Source organism: Heptranchias perlo, chromosome 9 (assembly GCF_035084215.1).
Source record: "Heptranchias perlo isolate sHepPer1 chromosome 9, sHepPer1.hap1, whole genome shotgun sequence".
Taxonomy (NCBI): domain Eukaryota; kingdom Metazoa; phylum Chordata; class Chondrichthyes; order Hexanchiformes; family Hexanchidae; genus Heptranchias; species Heptranchias perlo.
This window is the reverse complement of record NC_090333.1, coordinates 8,501,421-8,520,447: the sequence shown is the minus strand read 5'-3', so window position 1 is coordinate 8,520,447 and position 19,027 is coordinate 8,501,421. Positions and strand designations below refer to the sequence as shown.

Below are 19,027 nucleotides of genomic sequence, written 5' to 3'. Positions count from 1 at the left end.
TTAAAATTTTACGTTACTTGTGCAACTTTTCAGAGGGACTGGACTTTGTATATTAAAAAATATGTATGTATCTATGTACTTTTGGTTTTCCTCTAATCTCCAGAAGGTGCTGACACGTGCTGGGATGGTGTTCCATGGACGTTGTTAACCCTTTGGTATTTCTCCCAATTGGCATTTTTCACTTGCAGGGTCAGTATTTAGGGGGTATCACAGCCCAGGTCAATCCCATCCACACATGCACTTCCCAGCAAGAGTTATTGGAATGGGACCCTACCTTATATCCCCCACCTCCAAAAATCCATGGGCACTGAGACTAACTGCATAACGCACTCAGTCACTTTGGTGGAGATCAGTCAGCTTGGGGCTTTTAAAAAACAAAATAATAAATCTAATAGTAAATGCTGTGTACACAATGGTACATTTGCTAAATCCATCTGGTATCTTCATAGTTAATGTTTGTCTACTTAACTTTCTCATTCATTTCTTGTTTTTTTATTGAGAAACCTAGGTGAAATGTGAAAGGCCAGGGTCCATAGTGCAGGACACTATGCAGGACCAATGTTGCAAAGAGTAGTAGAGAAGACAAGATAAATCAACACGCAGTGGTTAGGTGATGCCAGGATTGCGTTTTAAAAGCCTGTAGATTATAGAAGGAAGGGAAGACTGAGAGGTAAGGAGTTCCACGGTTTTGAGGTCCTGTGAAAGAGTGAGCTAGAGTAGGAGACAGTGTGATGAGTCTTGTTTTCAACATTATTATGCCTTTTCCTTTGCAGCAGAGGAAAGTAGAGGGAAGCAATGAAGTAACGTGTGGACTTAAACTTTACCACATTTTCATTACCTGTTCTTACTAATTTGACCCAAATTGGAACTCATTAAACAAGACTCATTTCTCTTCTCCCATCCCCAAAGAAGGGGAATAAATCAAATATAAAGCAGAATTCTTATTGTTGGAGAGCGACTGTTGAGTTGAGATTTGCTAGTTATCCCTAATTTGATTTACGTGTTTAAATTGTTCAGACTTATCCATGTAGCTCCAATGAAGTAAAAGGCTATTGCACAAATTAACACGGTGATCCCTTCAACAGGAATGTTCTCGTTAAGTAATGTCATTTTTCTTTAGGTTGTCAAACTGAAGCAAATAGAACACACGCTCAATGAGAAGAGAATATTGCAGGCTGTTAATTTCCCATTTCTGGTGAAATTGGAGTATTCCTTCAAGGTAAATATTCATAACATCAGATTTTGGAAGGACAGCATTGAACATCTGCCCTAATTCTGCTTCCATATATGTTACAATGCTTTTTCAATCCTTCGTACTCATCCGCCACTTAGGAGAATTGTAACGTCTATAATTTGCTGAAAGGGGCTAAAAAAGATTGTTTTTTGGAACGATGCTCCAAATACTGAGAGTTATCCCACTAGTTGCCAGGTGATAACTTGAAGAAACTACATGTGGTTGCTACTATAGAGCCTTAAACTTGTAATCAGTTGTGTAAAACCTGATCTTAAATGGTTACTTGTGGGGGAGAAGGTCATGGACTTTGATGTTTTTTTCATCATTGGAATTTTATATATTTCTGATGTGTCTGAAAACCTATAATTTTCCATTAATGTAAATGTGTAGACTTAAGTACCGTGTGTTTGTAAGCTTTTGACAGATGTGTTGCCACTATTGATACTTCATTAGGACTTAACTGTCAAGACAAATGGTTTTATTACATGTTGATTCCCCTCTATTGCTGAATCTGCAAATTATATTTCAATACTGGTTATGACCATATGTGTATGTGTGTGTGTGTGTGTGTGTGTATATATATATATATAATAAACCAATCCCTTCATTAACCTATAATCAGTTGCATACAGGATATTAACTAACGCTGCAATATTAATCACCCCCTCATACACAACTCACTTCTTTTCTGTTATGAAGTGTGTCTTGATGGGACATAAGGTATAGATGAAACTGAACAAAGGTGTTACATTTAAAAGTAGTCGACAAGAATTGACGTATGACACATCCCACAAATGACACCTTATTGCAACATGTGTTGAAGTTAATTTATACCTTGTAATTTGCATGGAAGAAAAGGGCAATGTGGACTCTATGGAAGACTTGATATGACTTGCCCAGTTGGTCTTTAATGATACAGCAAGGTATGTTTTGCATAGAGGGTGGCAGCATTTATAATGATTTTCTTTATTCTGGGCATCCTCCACACAATTCTCGATGCCAGCATTGGCAAGTAGGTTTCGGAGGAAAAAGGATGCATGGGACAATGATACGATGACAATGGATATGTTGCCAATGTGACCCTTCTCATTATTGTGAGCTGTATAAGAAGTGATCCACCTGCAAAAGGGCAATTTATTTTTTCCTTGTATCTGTAAAATGACACTGCTATACTCATGCAATGTGACCTCTCACAGTTTTCACTCCAATTATTTTTAGCACTTAATTTGTTTCTTCAGTAATACATATGTAGTTTTTGTGTAATTTCCCTTGTTGTTCCACAGTATCCACATTCATCTACCATGTCGGGTTTTCAACATACTTGACACTGCAAATTTGCCTCAGAAATACAGTTATAAAGATTGCATTAAATGTAATAGAGCCTTTATAGCCACTGATAGCCATTATCATTTCTTATGATGCCCATAATTGAAAAATGCCTCTGCCCAGAACCAAAGGATGCAGATAGTTATTGAGAAAATCAGACATAGGAACAGGAGTAGGCCATTCAGCCCCCTCGTGCCTGTTCCGCCATTTGATAAGATCATGGCTGATCTGTGATCTAACTCCATGTACCTGCCTTTGGCCCATATCCCTTAATACCTTTGGTTGCCAAAAAGCTATCTCAGATTTAAATTTAGCAATTGAACTAGTATCAATTGCCGTTTGCGGAAGAGAGTTCCAAACTTCTACAGCCCTTTGTGTGTAGAAATGTTTTCTAATCTCGCTCCTGAAAGGTCTGGCTCTAATTTTTAGACTGTGCCCCCTACTCCCAAAATCCCCAACCAGCGGAAATAGTTTCTCTCTATCCACCCTATCTGTTCCCCTTAATATCTTATAAACTTCGATCAGATCACCCCTTAACCTTCGAAACTCTAGAGAATACAACACCAATTTGTGTAATCTCTCCTCGTAACTTAACCCTTGAAGTCCGGGTATCATTCTAGTAAACCTACGCTGCACTCCCTCCAAGGCCAATATGTCCTTCCGAAGGTGCGGTGCCCAGAACTACTCACAGTACTCCAGGTGCGGTCTAACCAGGGTTTTGTAAAGCTGCAGCATAACTTCTGCCCCCTTGTACTCCAGTCCTCTAGATATAAAGGCCAACATTCCATTTGCCTTCTTGATTATTTTCTGCACCTGTTCATGACACTTCAATGATCTATGTACCTGAACCCCTAAGTCCTTTTGGACATCCACTGTTTTTAACTTTTTACCATTTAGGAAGCACCCTGTTCTATCCTTTTTTGATCCAAAGTGGATGACCTCACATTTGTCGACATTGAATTCCATTTGCCACAATTTTGCCCATTCACCTAATTTATCAATATCGCTTTGTAATTTTATGTTTTCATCTACACTGCTTACAATGCCACCAATCTTTGTGTCATCGGCAAACTTAGATATGAGACTTTCTATGCCTTCATCTAAGTTGTTAATAAATATTGTGAATAATTGAGGCCCCAAGACAGATCCCTGCGGGACTCCACTAGTCACATCCTGCCAATGTGAGTACCTTCCCATTATCCCTACCCTCTGTCGCCTTTCGCTCAGCCAACTTCCTAACCAAGTCCGTACTTTTCCCTCGATTCCATGGGCTTCTATCTTAGCTAACAGACAGAGGTCCATTTGTTCTGACGTAGACTGGCTGTACTGGCACCTGTCATCATGATGTGCAGTTGGCACCAAATGGTCCAGTGCTAAAAAACTCAATATTTTCCTGGCTTCCTGAAGCATCTGGAATCTTTGAAGACTACAAGGACTCCAAATATATTCCTAGCAGTATCTGCAATCTGCGTTCTACTCAGTGCATTTGGCAAGCACCGGTTGGGCTGGATGACATTCAATCTGGAGATATCCTAGGTTGCTGACTGGTACCGAGTCTTACCTTGTTCATGTTGATTGGAATGGAACCGTCTATACCCAAACGCTGGTCAATTCCCAATTTCCCATGAGCAATAATGAGAACACACCAGAGCCCTCCAATGGCAAAGCTCCTTGCAGATGCCAGGAGTGGTGACCTCTCCCATTGCGCTGTAAGTGCGTGTTAGTGAAATCCATGATGACTTCTGAGATATTTCTGTCATTGTATTTTGGTCAATTCGGGGTCTGTCCTGAGACCCTTGCCTCCTTCACACTGCAGTCTTGCTGTCTTGTTGATTCTTCCTTGGAGACAGCTGAAATCAGTTGACAGATCTGTCAGAGGGTGACCTTAACAGTGTTAAGCGGACTTCACATTCTTTGTTCGTTCACTGTAGTTCTTGATCTCTCCTCTCCTCCTCCCCCCCCCCCCCCCCCCCACCCCCGGAAACACACTTTCCTTCATTGTAAAATCACAACTCACCCTCTGAAAGGGGCGTTCATCCTCCCCCCACCCCCCTTAAAAACATGTACTTAAAAGTGCGGGCACTCAGCAGTGTTTGGAGGATGGTTTCTGTTCAAAGAATGGAGGAAGACCCTACAAGGTAGATATTTCTTGAGTTAAAGGCTTTGAATTTGTGCAATATGTTAGTGCACTGTGTTATGGACTAGGAAGCTAGCATTTGAATTTGTAACTTTGCCTAACGTTGCAAATTGCTTTCATCCTTTACCTGTCTTCACCTGGAGTTGTTAGTAAAGGATGAAATCAGAGCAAAAGTGAGAAAGGATATTGGCTCAGAAAATCAAGATGTAGAATCAGTCTGGGTGGAGTTAAGAAGCACCAAGGGGTAGGGAACCGCATCAAACAGGAAATTAGAGATGCATGTAACAAGGGTATTATAGTAATCATGGGTAACTTTAATCTACATATAGACTGGTCAAACCAAATTAGCAATAATACCGTGGAGGATGAATTCCTGGAATGTGAACGAGATGGTTTTTTGGACCAGTACGTTGAGGAGCCAACCAGGGAACAGGCTATCCTAGATTGGGTATTGTGCAATGAGAAGGGGTTAATTAATAATCTTGTTGTGCAGAGCCCTTTAGGGAAGAGTGAGCATAACATGATAGAATTCTTTATTAAGATGGAAAGCGAAGTAGTCCAATCCAAAACTAGGGTCCTAAATCTAAACAAAGGAAACTACGAAGGTATGAGGAGTGAGTTGGCTATGATAGATTGGGAAGCTTCATTAAAAGGCACGACGGTGGATAGGCAATGGCTAACATTTAAAGAACGAATGCATGAATTGCAACAATTATACATTCCTTTCTGGCGCAAAAACACAAAAGGAAAAGCGGCCCAACCATGGCTAACAAAAGAAATTAAGGATCGTATTAGATCCAAAGAGGAGTCATATAAAGTTGCCAGAAAAAGTAGCAAGCCTGAGGATTGGGAGCAGTTTAGAATTTAGCAAAAAAGGACCAGGAGATTGATTAAGAGGGGAAAAATAAGAGTATGAGAGTAAACTTGCAAGGAACATAAAAGTGGACTGTAAAAGTATGTAAAAAGAAAAAGATTAGTGAAGGCAAATGTAAGTCCCTTACAGTCAGAAACGGGAGAATTTATAATGGGGAACAGGGAAATGGCAGAGCAATTAAACAAATTCTTTGGTTCTGTCTTCACGGAAGAGGACACAAATAACTTCCCAGAAATGCTAGGGAACCAAAGGACTAGTGAGAAGGATGAATTAAAGGAAATTAGCATTGGTGAAAAAAATAGTGCTGGAGAAATTAATGGGACTGAAAGCCGATAAATCTCCAGGACCTGATAATCTGCATCCCAGAGTACTAAAAGAGGTAGCCATGGAAATAGTGGATGCATTATTGAATCGTGGATCCATGTGTATTGGAAGTGTGTCCAGCTGCAGCTACTGGCTTAACCGTCTTTCGGAGCTGGAGCTGTGGGTGGATTCACTGTGGAGTATCCGTGATGCTGAGACTATCGTGGATAGCACGTTCAGTGAGGTGGTCACACCGCAGGTAAAGAGTACGCAGGCATAAAGGAAATGGGTGACCACCAGGCAGAGTAAAAGGACTAGGCAGGTAGAGCAGGAGTCCACTGGGGCCATCTCTCTCTCAAACAGATATTCTACTTTAGATACTGTTGGGGGAGATGGCTTATCAGGGGAAAGCAGCAAGAGCCAGGTTCGGGGCACCACGGGTGGCTCTGCTGCACAGGAGTGGAGGAAGAAGAGTGGCAGAGCTATAGTGATAGGGGATTCAATTGTAAGGGGAACAGATAGGCGTTTCTGCGGCCGCAAACGTGACTCCAGGATGGTATGTTGCCTCCCTGGTGCTAGGGTCAAGGATGTCACGGAGTGGTTGCAGGGCATTCTGGAGGGGGAGGGTGAACAGCCAGTAGTCGTGGTCCATATTGCTATCAACGACATAGGTTAAAAAAAAGCGATGGGGTCCTGCAAGGTGAATTTAAGGAGTTAGGAGATAAATTAAAAAGCAGGACTTCAAAGGTAGTGATCTCAGGATTACTACCGGTGCCACGTGCTAGTGAGTATAGGAACAGGAGAATAGACAGGATGAATGCGTGGCTGCAGGGATGGTGTAGGAGGGAGGGATTTAGATTCCTGGGACATTGGGACTGGTTCTGGGGAAGGTGGGACCTGTACAAGCGTGACTGGTTACACCCGAGCAGGACCGGGACCAATGTCCTCGCGGGGGTGTTTGCTAGTGCTGTTGGGGAAGGTTTAAACTAGAGTGGCAGGGGGATGGGAACCTGAGCGGGGTGTCAGAAGGGAATAAAGTTGAGAGCAGCAAGAGAGGGGAAGACCCAGGGGAAATCTACAATACAAATAGTCCAAACAGTTGTTCAAGAACAAGTGAAAGGGAAAAGCGTAGAGCAGCGGAAAGAAAGTGTACTTTAGGCACGACAGATAAAATAAAAACTAGAAGGCGTAAGGCGATTAACCCAGCATCAAAGCTGTGGCAGGGGGTTGGGAACCTGAGCAGGGAGACAGAGGAAAGTGTGTCAGGAAGGGACAGAAGGTATGGAGTAAAAGGTAAAGTGTTAAAAAAGGAAAAAGCAGGAACTAAGTGTCACAAAACATATTTGAAAGTTCTTTATCTGAATGCACGTAGCATTCGTAACAAAATGGACGAGTTAACGGCACAAATAACTACGTATGGGTATGATCTTGTGGCCATTACAGAAACATGGCTGCAGGGTGACAACGATTGGGAATTAAATATGCCAGGGTATTTAACAATCAGGAAGGACAGGCAGGAAGGAAGGGGAGGTGGGGTGGCTATGTTAATAAAGGAAGGAATCACTGTAATACAGAGAAGGGACAAAGGATCAGGATAATGAAACAGTTTGGGTAGAGATAAGGAATAATAAGGGGAAAAAAACACTCGTGGGCGTAGTATATAGGCCTCCTAATAGTTGCAGCTCTGCTGGAAGAAGTATTAATCAGGAAATAGTCGGGGCATGTAATAAGGGAACAGCTATAATTATGGGGGATTTTAACTATCATATTAACTGGACAAATCAAATTGGGCAGGGCAGTCTTGAGGAAGAGTTTATTGAGTGTATTAGGGATGGATTTCTTGAGCAGTATGTAACTGATCCTACAAGGCGGCAAGCAACCTTGGACCTGGTCCTGTGTAATGAGCCAGGATTAATTAATAATGTCCCAGTTAAGGATCCCCTTGGAATGAGTGACCATAACATGGTTACATTCCATATCCAATTAGAGGGTGAGAAGGTTGGTTCTCAAACAAGCGTACTGAGCTTGAATAAAGGAGACTATGATGGTATGAGAGCGGAATTGATTAAAGTGGACTGGGAAAATAGATTAAAGGGTAAGACGGTACATGAGCAGTGGTGTTCATTCAAGGAGTTATTTTATAACTTTCAAAAAAAAAAAATTCCACTGAGGAAAAAAGGGTGTAAAAGAAATGACAGCCATGCGTGGCTAAGTAAAGAAATTAAGGATAGTATCCGACTAAAAACAAGGACATATGAGGTAGCCAAACTTGGTGGGAGGATAGAAGGATTGGGAAGTCTTCAAATGACAGCAAAAAGTAACTAAAGGATTGATTAAGAAAGGGAAGATAGATTATGAAAATAAATTAGCAAAAAATATAAAAACAGATAGCAAGAGTTTCATTAGTTATATAAAAAGAAAACGGGTGGCCAAGGCAAACATAGGTCCCTTAGAGGATGAGACCGGGAAATTAATAGTGGGGAACATGGAGATGGCAAAAATGCTGAACAAATATTTTGTTTCAGTCTTTACGGTAGAGGACACTAAGAATATCCCAACACTGGACAAACAGGGGGCTCTGGGGGGGAGGAGCTTAATACGATTAAAATCACCATGGAATTGGTACTCAGTAAATTAATGGGACTCAAGGCTGATAAATCCCCTGGACCTGATGGCTTACATCCGAGGGTCTTAAGGGAAGTGGCAGTAGGGATTGTGGATGCTTTGGTAATAATTTTCCACAATTCTCTGGACTCGGCAAAGGTCCCGGCAGATTGGAAAACTGCTAATGTAACACCCTTATTTAAAGAGGGTAGTAGGCAGAAGGCTGGAAATTATAGACCAGTTAGCCTAACATCTGTGGTGGGTAAAATTTTGGAGTCTATTATTAAGGATACAGTAGCGGAACATTTGGATAAGCATAATTTAATTGGACAAAGTCAGCATGGCTTTACGAAGGGGAAGTCATGTCTGACAAATTTGCTTGAGTTCTTTGAGGACATAACGTACAGGGTGGATAAAGGGGAACCAGTGGACGTAGTGTATTTAGACTTCCAGAAGGCATTCGACAAGGTGCCACATAAAAGATTATTGCTCAGGATAAAGAATCACTTGATTAGGGGTAATATTCTGGCATGGGTGGAGGATTGGTTATCTAACGGGAAGCAGAGAGTTGGGATAAATGGTTCATTCTCGGACTGGCAACCAGTGGCCAGTGGTATTCCGCAGGGGTCGGTGCTGGGTCCCCAACTCTTTACAATCTATATTAACGATTTGGAGGAGGCGACCGGGTGTAACATATCAAAGTTTGCAGATGATACAAAGATGGGAGGGAAAGTGGAGAGTGAGGAGGACATAAAAAACCTACAGGGGGATATAGACAGGCTGGGTGAGTGGGCGGAGATTTGGCAGATGCAATACAATATTGGAAAATGTGAGGTTATGCACTTTGGCAGGAAAAATCAGAGAGCAAGTTATTATCTTAAAGGCGAGAAACTGGAAAGTACTGCAGTTCAAAGGGATCTGGGGGTCCTAGTGCAAGAAAATCAAAAAGTTAGTATGCAGGTGCAGCAGGTGATCAAGAAGACCAACGGAATGTTGGCTTTTATTGCTCGGGGGATAGAATATAAAAACAGGGAGGTATTGCTGCAGTTATATAAGGTATTGGTGAGACCGCACCTGGAATACTGCATACAGTTTTGGTGTCCATACTTAAGAAAAGACATACTTGCTCTCGAGGCAGTACAAAGAAGGTTCACTCGGTTAATCCCGGGGATGAGGGGGCGGACGTATGAGGAGAGGTTGAGTAGATTGGGACTCTACTCATTGGAGTTCAGAAGAATGAGAGGCGATCTCATTGAAACATATAAGATTGTGAAGGGGCTTGATCGGGTGGATGCGGTAAGGATGTTCCCAAGGATGGGTGAAACTAGAACTAGGGAGCATAATCTTAGAATAAGGGGCTGTGCTTTCAAAACTGAGATGAGGAGAAACTTCTTCACTCAGAGGGTAGTAGGTCTGTGGAATTTGCTGCCCCAGGAAGCTGTGGAAGCTAGATCATTTAGTAAATTTAAAACAGAAATCGACAGTTTCCTAGAAGTAAAGGGAATTAGGGGTTACAGGGAGCGGGCAGGAAATTGGACATGAATTTAGATTTGAGGTTAGGATCAGATCAGCCATGATCTTATTGAATGGCGGAGCAGGCTCGAGGGGCCGATTGGCCTACTCCTGCTCCTATTTCTTATGTTCTTATGTTCTTAAATCATCATGTAGCTTTGTACAGTTTAAGCTTTTTTTTTTGATTAAGGTAACACTCTACTAAGTATAACAAAAGAAACCAAATTTTAACTCAAAAAGATGGTACTTTGCAAAATATTTCATAAATTACTAGTCACTGTGCAATAGAGCCCTCTGTAGGCAGAATATAATAGTGTTATCAGCAAATATCCTTTTTCCATCTAAAATTAATTAAAATTATATCCAGAAGCATGAAATGAAAAAAAGTCATTCAAGCTATTTCTTCCACAGACCATGTACAATTCACTTGAGCCAACCATTTAATCTCCCGATGAAGAATTCTGCCAGACCCTTCTTTTAAGGTGTTAATCAACATGGCTTTAGCTGGCAGTCATTTTCACATACCCAGTGCCAAGTACACGGGGTGGGTCGGGGGGCGGGGGTGGATATTCTTTCTAATCCCAGTTCTTGCTGGTTTCCCTTGTGTCTTGGTGACCAAAAATGAACATAGCACTCAAGATGTCATCTGAACAGGGCACTAAACCGTTTTAGCATGATACATATCACACTGATCTAACAATATAATTTAGTATTCTGTTTGCTTTGTTTATTGCTGCTTCAAGGTGATTTTACATGTTGTGTCAAATCCACTGTTACCCTCAGATCAATTTCCACTTCATCTTTAACTATTGCTACACCATTTATAGTATACTCGTGATATCCAAGTCGTAGGATGTAGTATCTTGCATCTGTCTATTGAATTTTAACTGCTACTGATTTGCCCATCTGCAGATTGTATGTAATTCCAATTGTAGGTTCGTGGCTGCTTCCTCTAACTCAGCTGTGCCCCCAATTTAGTATTATCAACGATTTGACCAGTTTGTATTAGATTCATTCATGTAGATTAGGAACAGTTGAGTCAGAGCTAGGATTCCCTGGGACACTGCACTCAGTACATCTCTCCATTCTGACTTCATTCTCCTGACAAGTATCTGCTGATTTCTTCTCTTCAGCCAATGAATTCCTTTCCAAAGTGCTCATTTTACCTTGAATTGGCACTGCTTTCAGTTTCAGTAGCAGCATTTTTGGAAATCTAAATAAACTATGTCAAGTGGTTTTCCACTTTTTTTTCTTGCAAGGCAGCATTTATTGCCCATTCCTAGTTGCCCTGAAAAGGTGATGGTGGGTCTTTCTTGAACTGCTGCAGTCCTTGTAGTGATGGTGCTCCTATGACAGTGTTAGATAAGGCTTTCCAGAATATTAACTGATGATGGAGCGGAGCTTGCTGATCATGGTCGCCACTTGCCTGGATGAGTGCAGCTCCAACAACACTCAAGAAGCTCGACACCATCCAGGACAAAGCAGCCTGCTTGATTGGCACCCCATCCACCACCCTAAACATTCACTCCCTTCACCACCGGCGCACAGTGGCTGCAATGTGTACCATCCACAGGATGCACTGCAGCAACTTGCCAGGGCTTCTTCGACAGCACCTCCCAAACCCGCGACCTCTACCACCTAGAAGGAGAAAAGCAGCAGGCACATGGGAACAACACCACCTGCATGTTCCCCTCCAAGTCACACACCATCCCGACTTGGAAATATATTGCCGTTCCTTCATCGTCGCTGGGTCAAAATCCTGCAACTCCCTAACACAACTGTGGGAGAACCTTCACCACATGGACTGCAGCGGTTCAAGTAGGCGGCTCACCACCACCTTCTCAAGGGCAATTAGGGATGGGCAATAAATGCTGGCATTGCCAGCGACGCCCATATCCCATGAACAAATTTTTTAAAAATGATACTGCAGCTCTCGTCCTTCTCAATGTTAGAAGCCTTGGGGCAGGGAGGTGCTGTTGAAGAGGATGAGTTGCTGCAGTGCATCCTGTAGACAGTACATACTGCAGCTACAGTGCACCAATGGAGGAGGCAATGGATACTGAGTCTAGTGGCTGGGGTGCCATTCAAACAAACATCGAAACATAGAAAATAGGAGCACAAGTAGGCCATTCAGCCCTTCAAAATGATCAGGCTGACTGTCTAACTCAGTACCCTGTTCCCACTTTTTCCCCATATCCCTTGATCCCTTTAGCATTAAGAAATATATCTATCTCCTTCTTGAATACATCTAATGACTTGGCCTCCACTGCCTTCTGTGGTAGAGAATTCCACAGGTTCACCACCCTCAGTGAAGAAATTTCTCCTCATCTCGGTTATAAATGCATACCCCGTATCCTGAGACTGTGACCCCTGGTTCTGGACTCTCCAGCCATCGGGAAAATCCTCCCTGCATCTAGTCTGTCTAGTCCTGTTAGAATTTTATATGTTTCGATGAGATCACCTCTCATTCTTCTAAACTCCAGTGAATATAGGCCTAGTCGACCCAATCTCTCCTCATACGTCAGTCCTGCCATCCCAGGAATCAGTCTGGTAAACCTTCGTTACACTCCCTCCATGGCAAGGACATCCTTCCTCAGATAAGACGACCAAAACTGCACACAATACAACTGCACCAAGGCCCTGTATAACTGCAGTAAGACATCCCTGCTCCTGTACTCAAATCCTCTTGCAATGAAGGCCAACCTACTATTCGCCTTCCTAACTGCTTGCTGCCCCTGAATGCTGGCTTTCAGCGACTGGTGAACAAGGACACCCAGGTCTTGTTGCACCTCCCCTTTTCCCAATCTATCACCATTCAGATAATAATCTGTCGTTCTGTTTTTACGACCAAAGTGGATAACCTCACATTTATCCACGTTATACTGCATCTGCCTTGTTCTTGCCCACTCACCCAACTTGTCTAAATCACATTGGAGCCTCTTTGTATCCTCCTCACAGCTCACATTCCACCCCAGCTTTGTGTCGTCTGCAAACATGGAAATGTTACATTTAGTTCCCTCATCCAAATCATTGATGAATATTGTGAATAGCTGGGGCCCAAGCACTGATCCCTGCGGTACCCCACTAGTCACTGCCACCTGGTAAAAGACCCGTTTATGCCTACTCTCTGTTTCCTATCTGTCACCAATTCTCAATCCATGCCAGTATATTCCCCCCCAATCCCATGTGCTTTAATTTTGCACACTAACCTCTTGTGTGGGACCTTATTAAAAGCCTTCTGAAAATCCAAATACACCACAACCACTGGTTCTCCCCTATCTATTCTACTAGTTACATCCTCAAAAAACTCCAGTAGATTTGTTAAGCATAATTTCCCTTTCATAAACCCATGCTGACTTTGTCCAATCCCATTAATGCCTTCCAAGTGTTCTGTTATCACATCTTTTATAATAGACTTTAGCATTTTCCCTACTACTGATGTTAGACTAACTGGTCTGTAATTCCCTGTTTTTTTCTCTCCCTCCTTTTTTAAATAGTGGGGTTACATTTGCCACCCTCCAACCTGTAGGAACTGTTCCAGAGTCTATAGAATTTTGGAAGATGATGACCAATGCATCCACTATTTCCAGGGCCACTTCCTTTAGTACTCTGGGATGTAGATTATCAGTCCCTGGGGATTTGTCAGCCTTTAGCCCCATTAATTTCCCTAGCACTTTTTTTTTACTAATACTGGTTTCTTTCAGTTCTTCCCTCTCACTAGATCCTTGGTTCCCTAACACTTCTGGGAGGCTATTTGTGTCCTCCTTTGTGAAGACAGAACCAAAGTATGTGTTTAATTGTTCTGCCATTTCTTTGTTCCCCATTATAATTTCCCCGATTTTTGACTAAGGGACCTATATTTGTCTTCACTAATCTTTTCCTCTTGACATATTTATAGAAGCTTTTTCAGTCAGTTTTTATGCTCCCTGCTAGTTTACTCTCACACTCTCTTTTTCCCCTCCTAATCGATCTCTTTGACCTCCTTTGCTGAATTCTGAACTGCTCCCAATCCTCAGGCTTGCCACTTTTTCTGGCAATTTTATATGTCTCCTTTTTGGATCTAATACTATCCCTAATTTCTTTTGTAAGCCACAGTTGAGCCACCTTTCCTGTTTTATTTTTGCGCCAGACAGGAATGAATAATTGTTGTGATTCCTGCACACGTTCTTTAAATATTAGCCATCGCCTATCCACCATCATCCCTTTTAGTAAAGTTCCCCAATCTATCATAGCCAACTCGCACCTCATACTTTCGTAATTTCCTTTATTTAGATTCAGGACCCTAGTTTCGGATTCAACTACTTCACTCTCCATCTTAATGAGGAATTCTATCATTTTATGATCGCTTTTCCCTAAGGGACCCCGCACAACAAGATTGTTAATTAATCCTTTCTCATTGCACAATACCCAGTCTAGAATCGCCTGTTCTCTAGTTGGTTACTCAACGTATTGGTCTAGAAAACCATCACGTGCACACTCCAGGAATTCCTCCCCCACAGTATTATTGCTAATTTGGTTTGACCAATCTATATGTATGTTAAAGTCACCCATGATTATAGTTGTACCCTTCTTGCATGCGTCTCTAATTTCCTGTTTAATGCCCTCCCCTACATCTCCACTACTGTTTGGGGGCCTATAGACAACTCCCAACGACGTTTTTTGCCCCTTGGTGTTTCTTAGCTCCACCCACACAGATTCCACATAGTGATTTTCCGAGTCAATATCCTTCCTCACAATTGCATTGATTTCCTCCTTTACTAACAACGCTACCCCACCTCCTTTCCCTTTTTGCCCGTCCTTCCTGAATATTGAATACCCCTGGATGTTCAATTCCCATCCTTGGTCACCCTGCAGCCATGTCTCCGTAATCGCCACCATATCATAACCGTTAATATCTATCTGCGCAGTTAATTCATCTACCTTATTGCGAATGTTCCGCACATTAAGACACAACGCCTTTAGACGTGTCTTTTTAAGATTGCTAGTCATCTTAGTTTTATTTTGCACTATGGCCCTATTTGTTTTTCGCCCTTGTTTTCTCTGACTTCCACTATTGTTTCTTCCCTTTCTGTCTATCCTTGTTTCCCCCTCCTCTGTCTCCCTGCTCAGGTTCCCATCCCCCTGCCATTCTAGTTTAAACCTTCCCCAACAGCACTCGCAAACACCCCCGCAAGAACATTGGTCCCGGTCCTGCTTGGGTGTAACCCGTCCCGCTTGTACAGGTCCCACCTTCTCCAGAACCGGTCCCAATGTCCCAGGAATCTAAATCCCTCCCTCCTACACCATCCCTGCAGCCGTGCATTCATCCTGTCTATTCTCCTATTCCTATACTCACTAGCACGTGGCACTGGTAGTAACCCTGAGATCATTACCTTTCAGGTCCTGCTTTTGAATTTATCTCCTAGCTCCTTAAATTCACTTTGCAGGACCTCATCCCTTTTTTTACCCATGTCGTTGGTACCGATATGGACCACGACTACCGGCTGTTCACCCTCCCCCTCCAGAATGTCCAGCAGCCACTCCGTGACATCCTTGACCCTAGCACCAGGGAGGCAACATACCATCCTGGAGTCACGTTTGCGGCCGCAGAAACGCCTATCTGTTCCCCTTACAATTGAATCCCCTATCACTATAGCCCTGCGACCCTGTGCAGCAGAGCCGTGGTGCCACAAACTTTTTTTTTATTCGTTCACGGGATGTGGGCGTCGCTGGCGAGGCCAGCATTTATTGCCCTCAAGAAGGTGGTGGTGAGCCGCCTTCTTGAACCGCTGCAGCCCGTGTGGTGACGGTTCTTATTATGACTTTTCATAGCGAGATTTTACAACTGAGTGGCTTGCTAGGCCATTTCAGAGGGCAATTAAGAATCAACCACATTGCTGTGGGTCTGGAGTCACATATAGGCCAGACCGGGTAAGGACGGCAGGTTTCCTTCCCTAAAGGACATTAGTGAACCAGATGGGTTTTTACGACAATCCGGTAGTTTCATGGCCGTTATTACTGATACTAGTATTTTAATTCCAGATTTTTATTTAATTAATTGAATTTAAATTCGCCAGCTGCCGTGGTGGGATTTTAACTCATGACTCTGGATTTTAGTCCAGGCCTCTGGATTACTAGTCCAGTAACATAACCACTATGCTACCGTACCCACTTGGCTCCTGCTGCTTTCCCCTGATAAGCCATCTCCCCCAACAGTATCCAAAACTGCTTTGTCCTACCTCTGGACTCGGTATCTATCACATAACATGCAAGCTTTTCCCCTTCTAAAACGAAGTTGGTTGATGTTTACTAACTAGATTATTCTCATACATTCATTTTGCTCTGGATCACTTCAAACACCCTTGAGATCATTCCAGTACATGACTAGCTTTGATGATAACAGCTTCACATTGACTGAATATTTTAGTTAATAAAGTAAAATCTTTTGTTTTTGTACTGTTGAAAACTGACATCCATTCATCCGGCATAGACCAGTTGGGCCAAATGGCCTGTTTCTGTGCTGTAGACTCTGAAATCATGTACAGATATTTGTATCCTGTTCTATTGTGCACACCACATGTTAATCCACATTAAATCCATCTGCCATCAGACCATCCACTTGATCTCGATTCCTTTGAGTGATTCTAAATCTCTTCAAAAGTAGTTGTCGACAAGCTTGGCGACAAAATTCAACAAATTTCATAACCTTACATCTCCTCCATCAGAGATGGAATAATAGGGAGAACCAAATAGGCTGAGTTCTACGAATGGATCTGTGTTGATAGCATCCTTTCATAGTGCACATAAACATTTTCCCCACAATAGTTGTTAATAATTCACAATCTCATGTTTTTTTTGAACATCAGGATCATTTTTGCTTTCCTCCAGTCCTTGGATACAGCTTTTGATTTATGGACCCCCCTAAAACTATCAACCTAGCAGCTTACCTGTTTTCTTGCTGTTCCTTAATTAATCTATGGTTTATCCCATTTTATCCAACTCTTCTATTGGTATTTAATTCTAAGAATCTAGCTGCGTACTTTCTTTGGATACCTCATTGCTGTTTACAGTGCACCTTTATACCTTCCAGTCCTCACTACGTGTTTTCCTGTATAATTTTTTTTTAAATTTTGACCTTCAGGTTATTTTTGGCCATGTTATTCAGTTATTTTGATCTTAGTCCTGCTATATTTTTCCTTCTTGGAGGGAGATACTTACTTTCCACACATCTTATAATGTTAAAATATTCCTCTTTTATTTTCTAGTTTTGTTTCCAGCTTTATCTTCTCCGAGACCTCTTGTCATAGCTGTCAAGTTAATTGTTCTAAAGGCTTGCACAAACGTAATTATTTTTGAGCTTTAATTTCACTTTGAACTGCCTGATGACTGTTACTCAAGTGTTGACGCCCTTCCAGGTTACTAATTGTTTCTGATGGGCGACTTACTACTAAAGCTGATCTATCACCTGTACTATTCTGCTTCACTGTCTTAAGGAAGTGGATGCTGATCATTGCTGTTAAATTATTCATACGTTCACCTCACCTGAAATGGCTCATACCTTCATCTTACCCAATTGCCCTTGCTCAACTAATTTAACCTCAATCAGAGATCACAGCAACATAAAGTATGGAAGAAGAATAATACCCCTTCCCACAATGTGTAATCCTTTTAAAACAAACCATTATGGGAGTTAGAATGTTTGATTTTTGGGGACAGGTCTCGGAAGAGTTATAGAGCCCAACAATCGACGGGAGTTGAATTAGCACAGTGCTGAAATAACTCGCCCTGAGTTAATGGGTGTGCCTGCTTATTTATTGCAAGCTGGTATAGTCAGACTCCTGTAACCCATGTGCTATTTAAAATAGTCAATAAAAAAATGTTTGCCTAAAACATTCTTGTGATACTTGCTCTTTAAGAGGTGGAAACAGTTGGCTCTTGATGTTCATATTTACTATCTAGTTTATAAAATACCTTTCTTCGCTGTGTTTTAGGACAACTCTAATTTATATATGGTGATGGAGTACGTGCCAGGCGGTGAAATGTTTTCACATCTTAGAAGAATCGGAAGGTTCAGGTAAGGTTTAGATCACGTGTGACCCGATGGACAAAGTGAGTCACACTACTCACCTTGAACTTAAAAATATGCTTTTGAAGTCATTAGAGTAATACATATTCTCTCATTCTCCCCATACCACAAGTGTTCCTCAGGCTACCTAACCTCACCTCCAAGTTTTCCTCCAGGCTCCTCCCTGTAAATTGAGGGCTAAATCATCCCTTCATGTGACCTAATACATCCCACATACAACACTCCTTTGCCAGTCACACCTGTTTATTTCCTTCCTTATTTAGTCATCAGCAACAACCACAAATTTGAAATGCCCCCACCTGTGGGGGGAAAAGAACTTGTGTATTCAATAACACATCTTGACCTGTAAACCCAAATTACATTTATAGATTTTTACTATTTTAATTCCTGCACTACATTTTGATTGCCAACTCACTTTTCCAATCTGTATAAGCAGTGACTGTGGATGCATCTTTTATGTGTTGGGGCAGATGGTAGAACTGGGCACTTGAGGATAATATTAGGGGCTCCTACAGTGGGAGAGGGGATTCCCTTAGTTTCATTTTCCCTCTTTTTGCTATTGGGCTCTCTCCCCAGGCCAAGAGGAGTTAGACACACAGTATTTTACGCAAGTTTCAGTTTTAGTATACTGAGCCTATAAAGGAATCTCTTAATAAATTAAGCTTAAACCTGCTTGACAATTTAGTTTCTACTTATGGAGGGTGCGGCCTCCTCTTAAATCTAAGATTAAGCCCTTGTTAGTGCACTTGGTTATATTCTGGGGTTCTATATATTGGGTGTGGGGAAATTATGGGGTGATGTGTGCTCTTAAAAGGGAACTATAGGGTAAAGGATAAGTACTGAGAACTCAGATAAGTGCTGTATTTCCAAGCTAGTCATGGTATAAATACCAGCTGTTGAGTTCCTCAGTGGAGCCCTGTATCTGTCACTTACAAGATCAGAATAGAATGATATAGAGCAAAAGGATCACAG

General features: G+C 42.1%; 1 protein-coding gene across 2 annotated transcripts in view; it reads left to right on the top strand.

Moving 5' to 3' along the window:
• The window catches only part of prkacba (protein kinase, cAMP-dependent, catalytic, beta a), a 135,498-nt gene that overhangs the window by 101,946 nt on the left and 14,525 nt on the right, over nt 1-19,027 (top strand). For both annotated transcript variants that reach the window (XM_067989834.1, XM_067989833.1), the window contains exons 4-5: nt 1,121-1,219; nt 17,961-18,043. In XM_067989834.1, the coding sequence (XP_067845935.1) occupies nt 1,121-1,219; nt 17,961-18,043 (182 nt within the window). The remainder of the gene's footprint in view (nt 1-1,120; nt 1,220-17,960; nt 18,044-19,027) is intronic.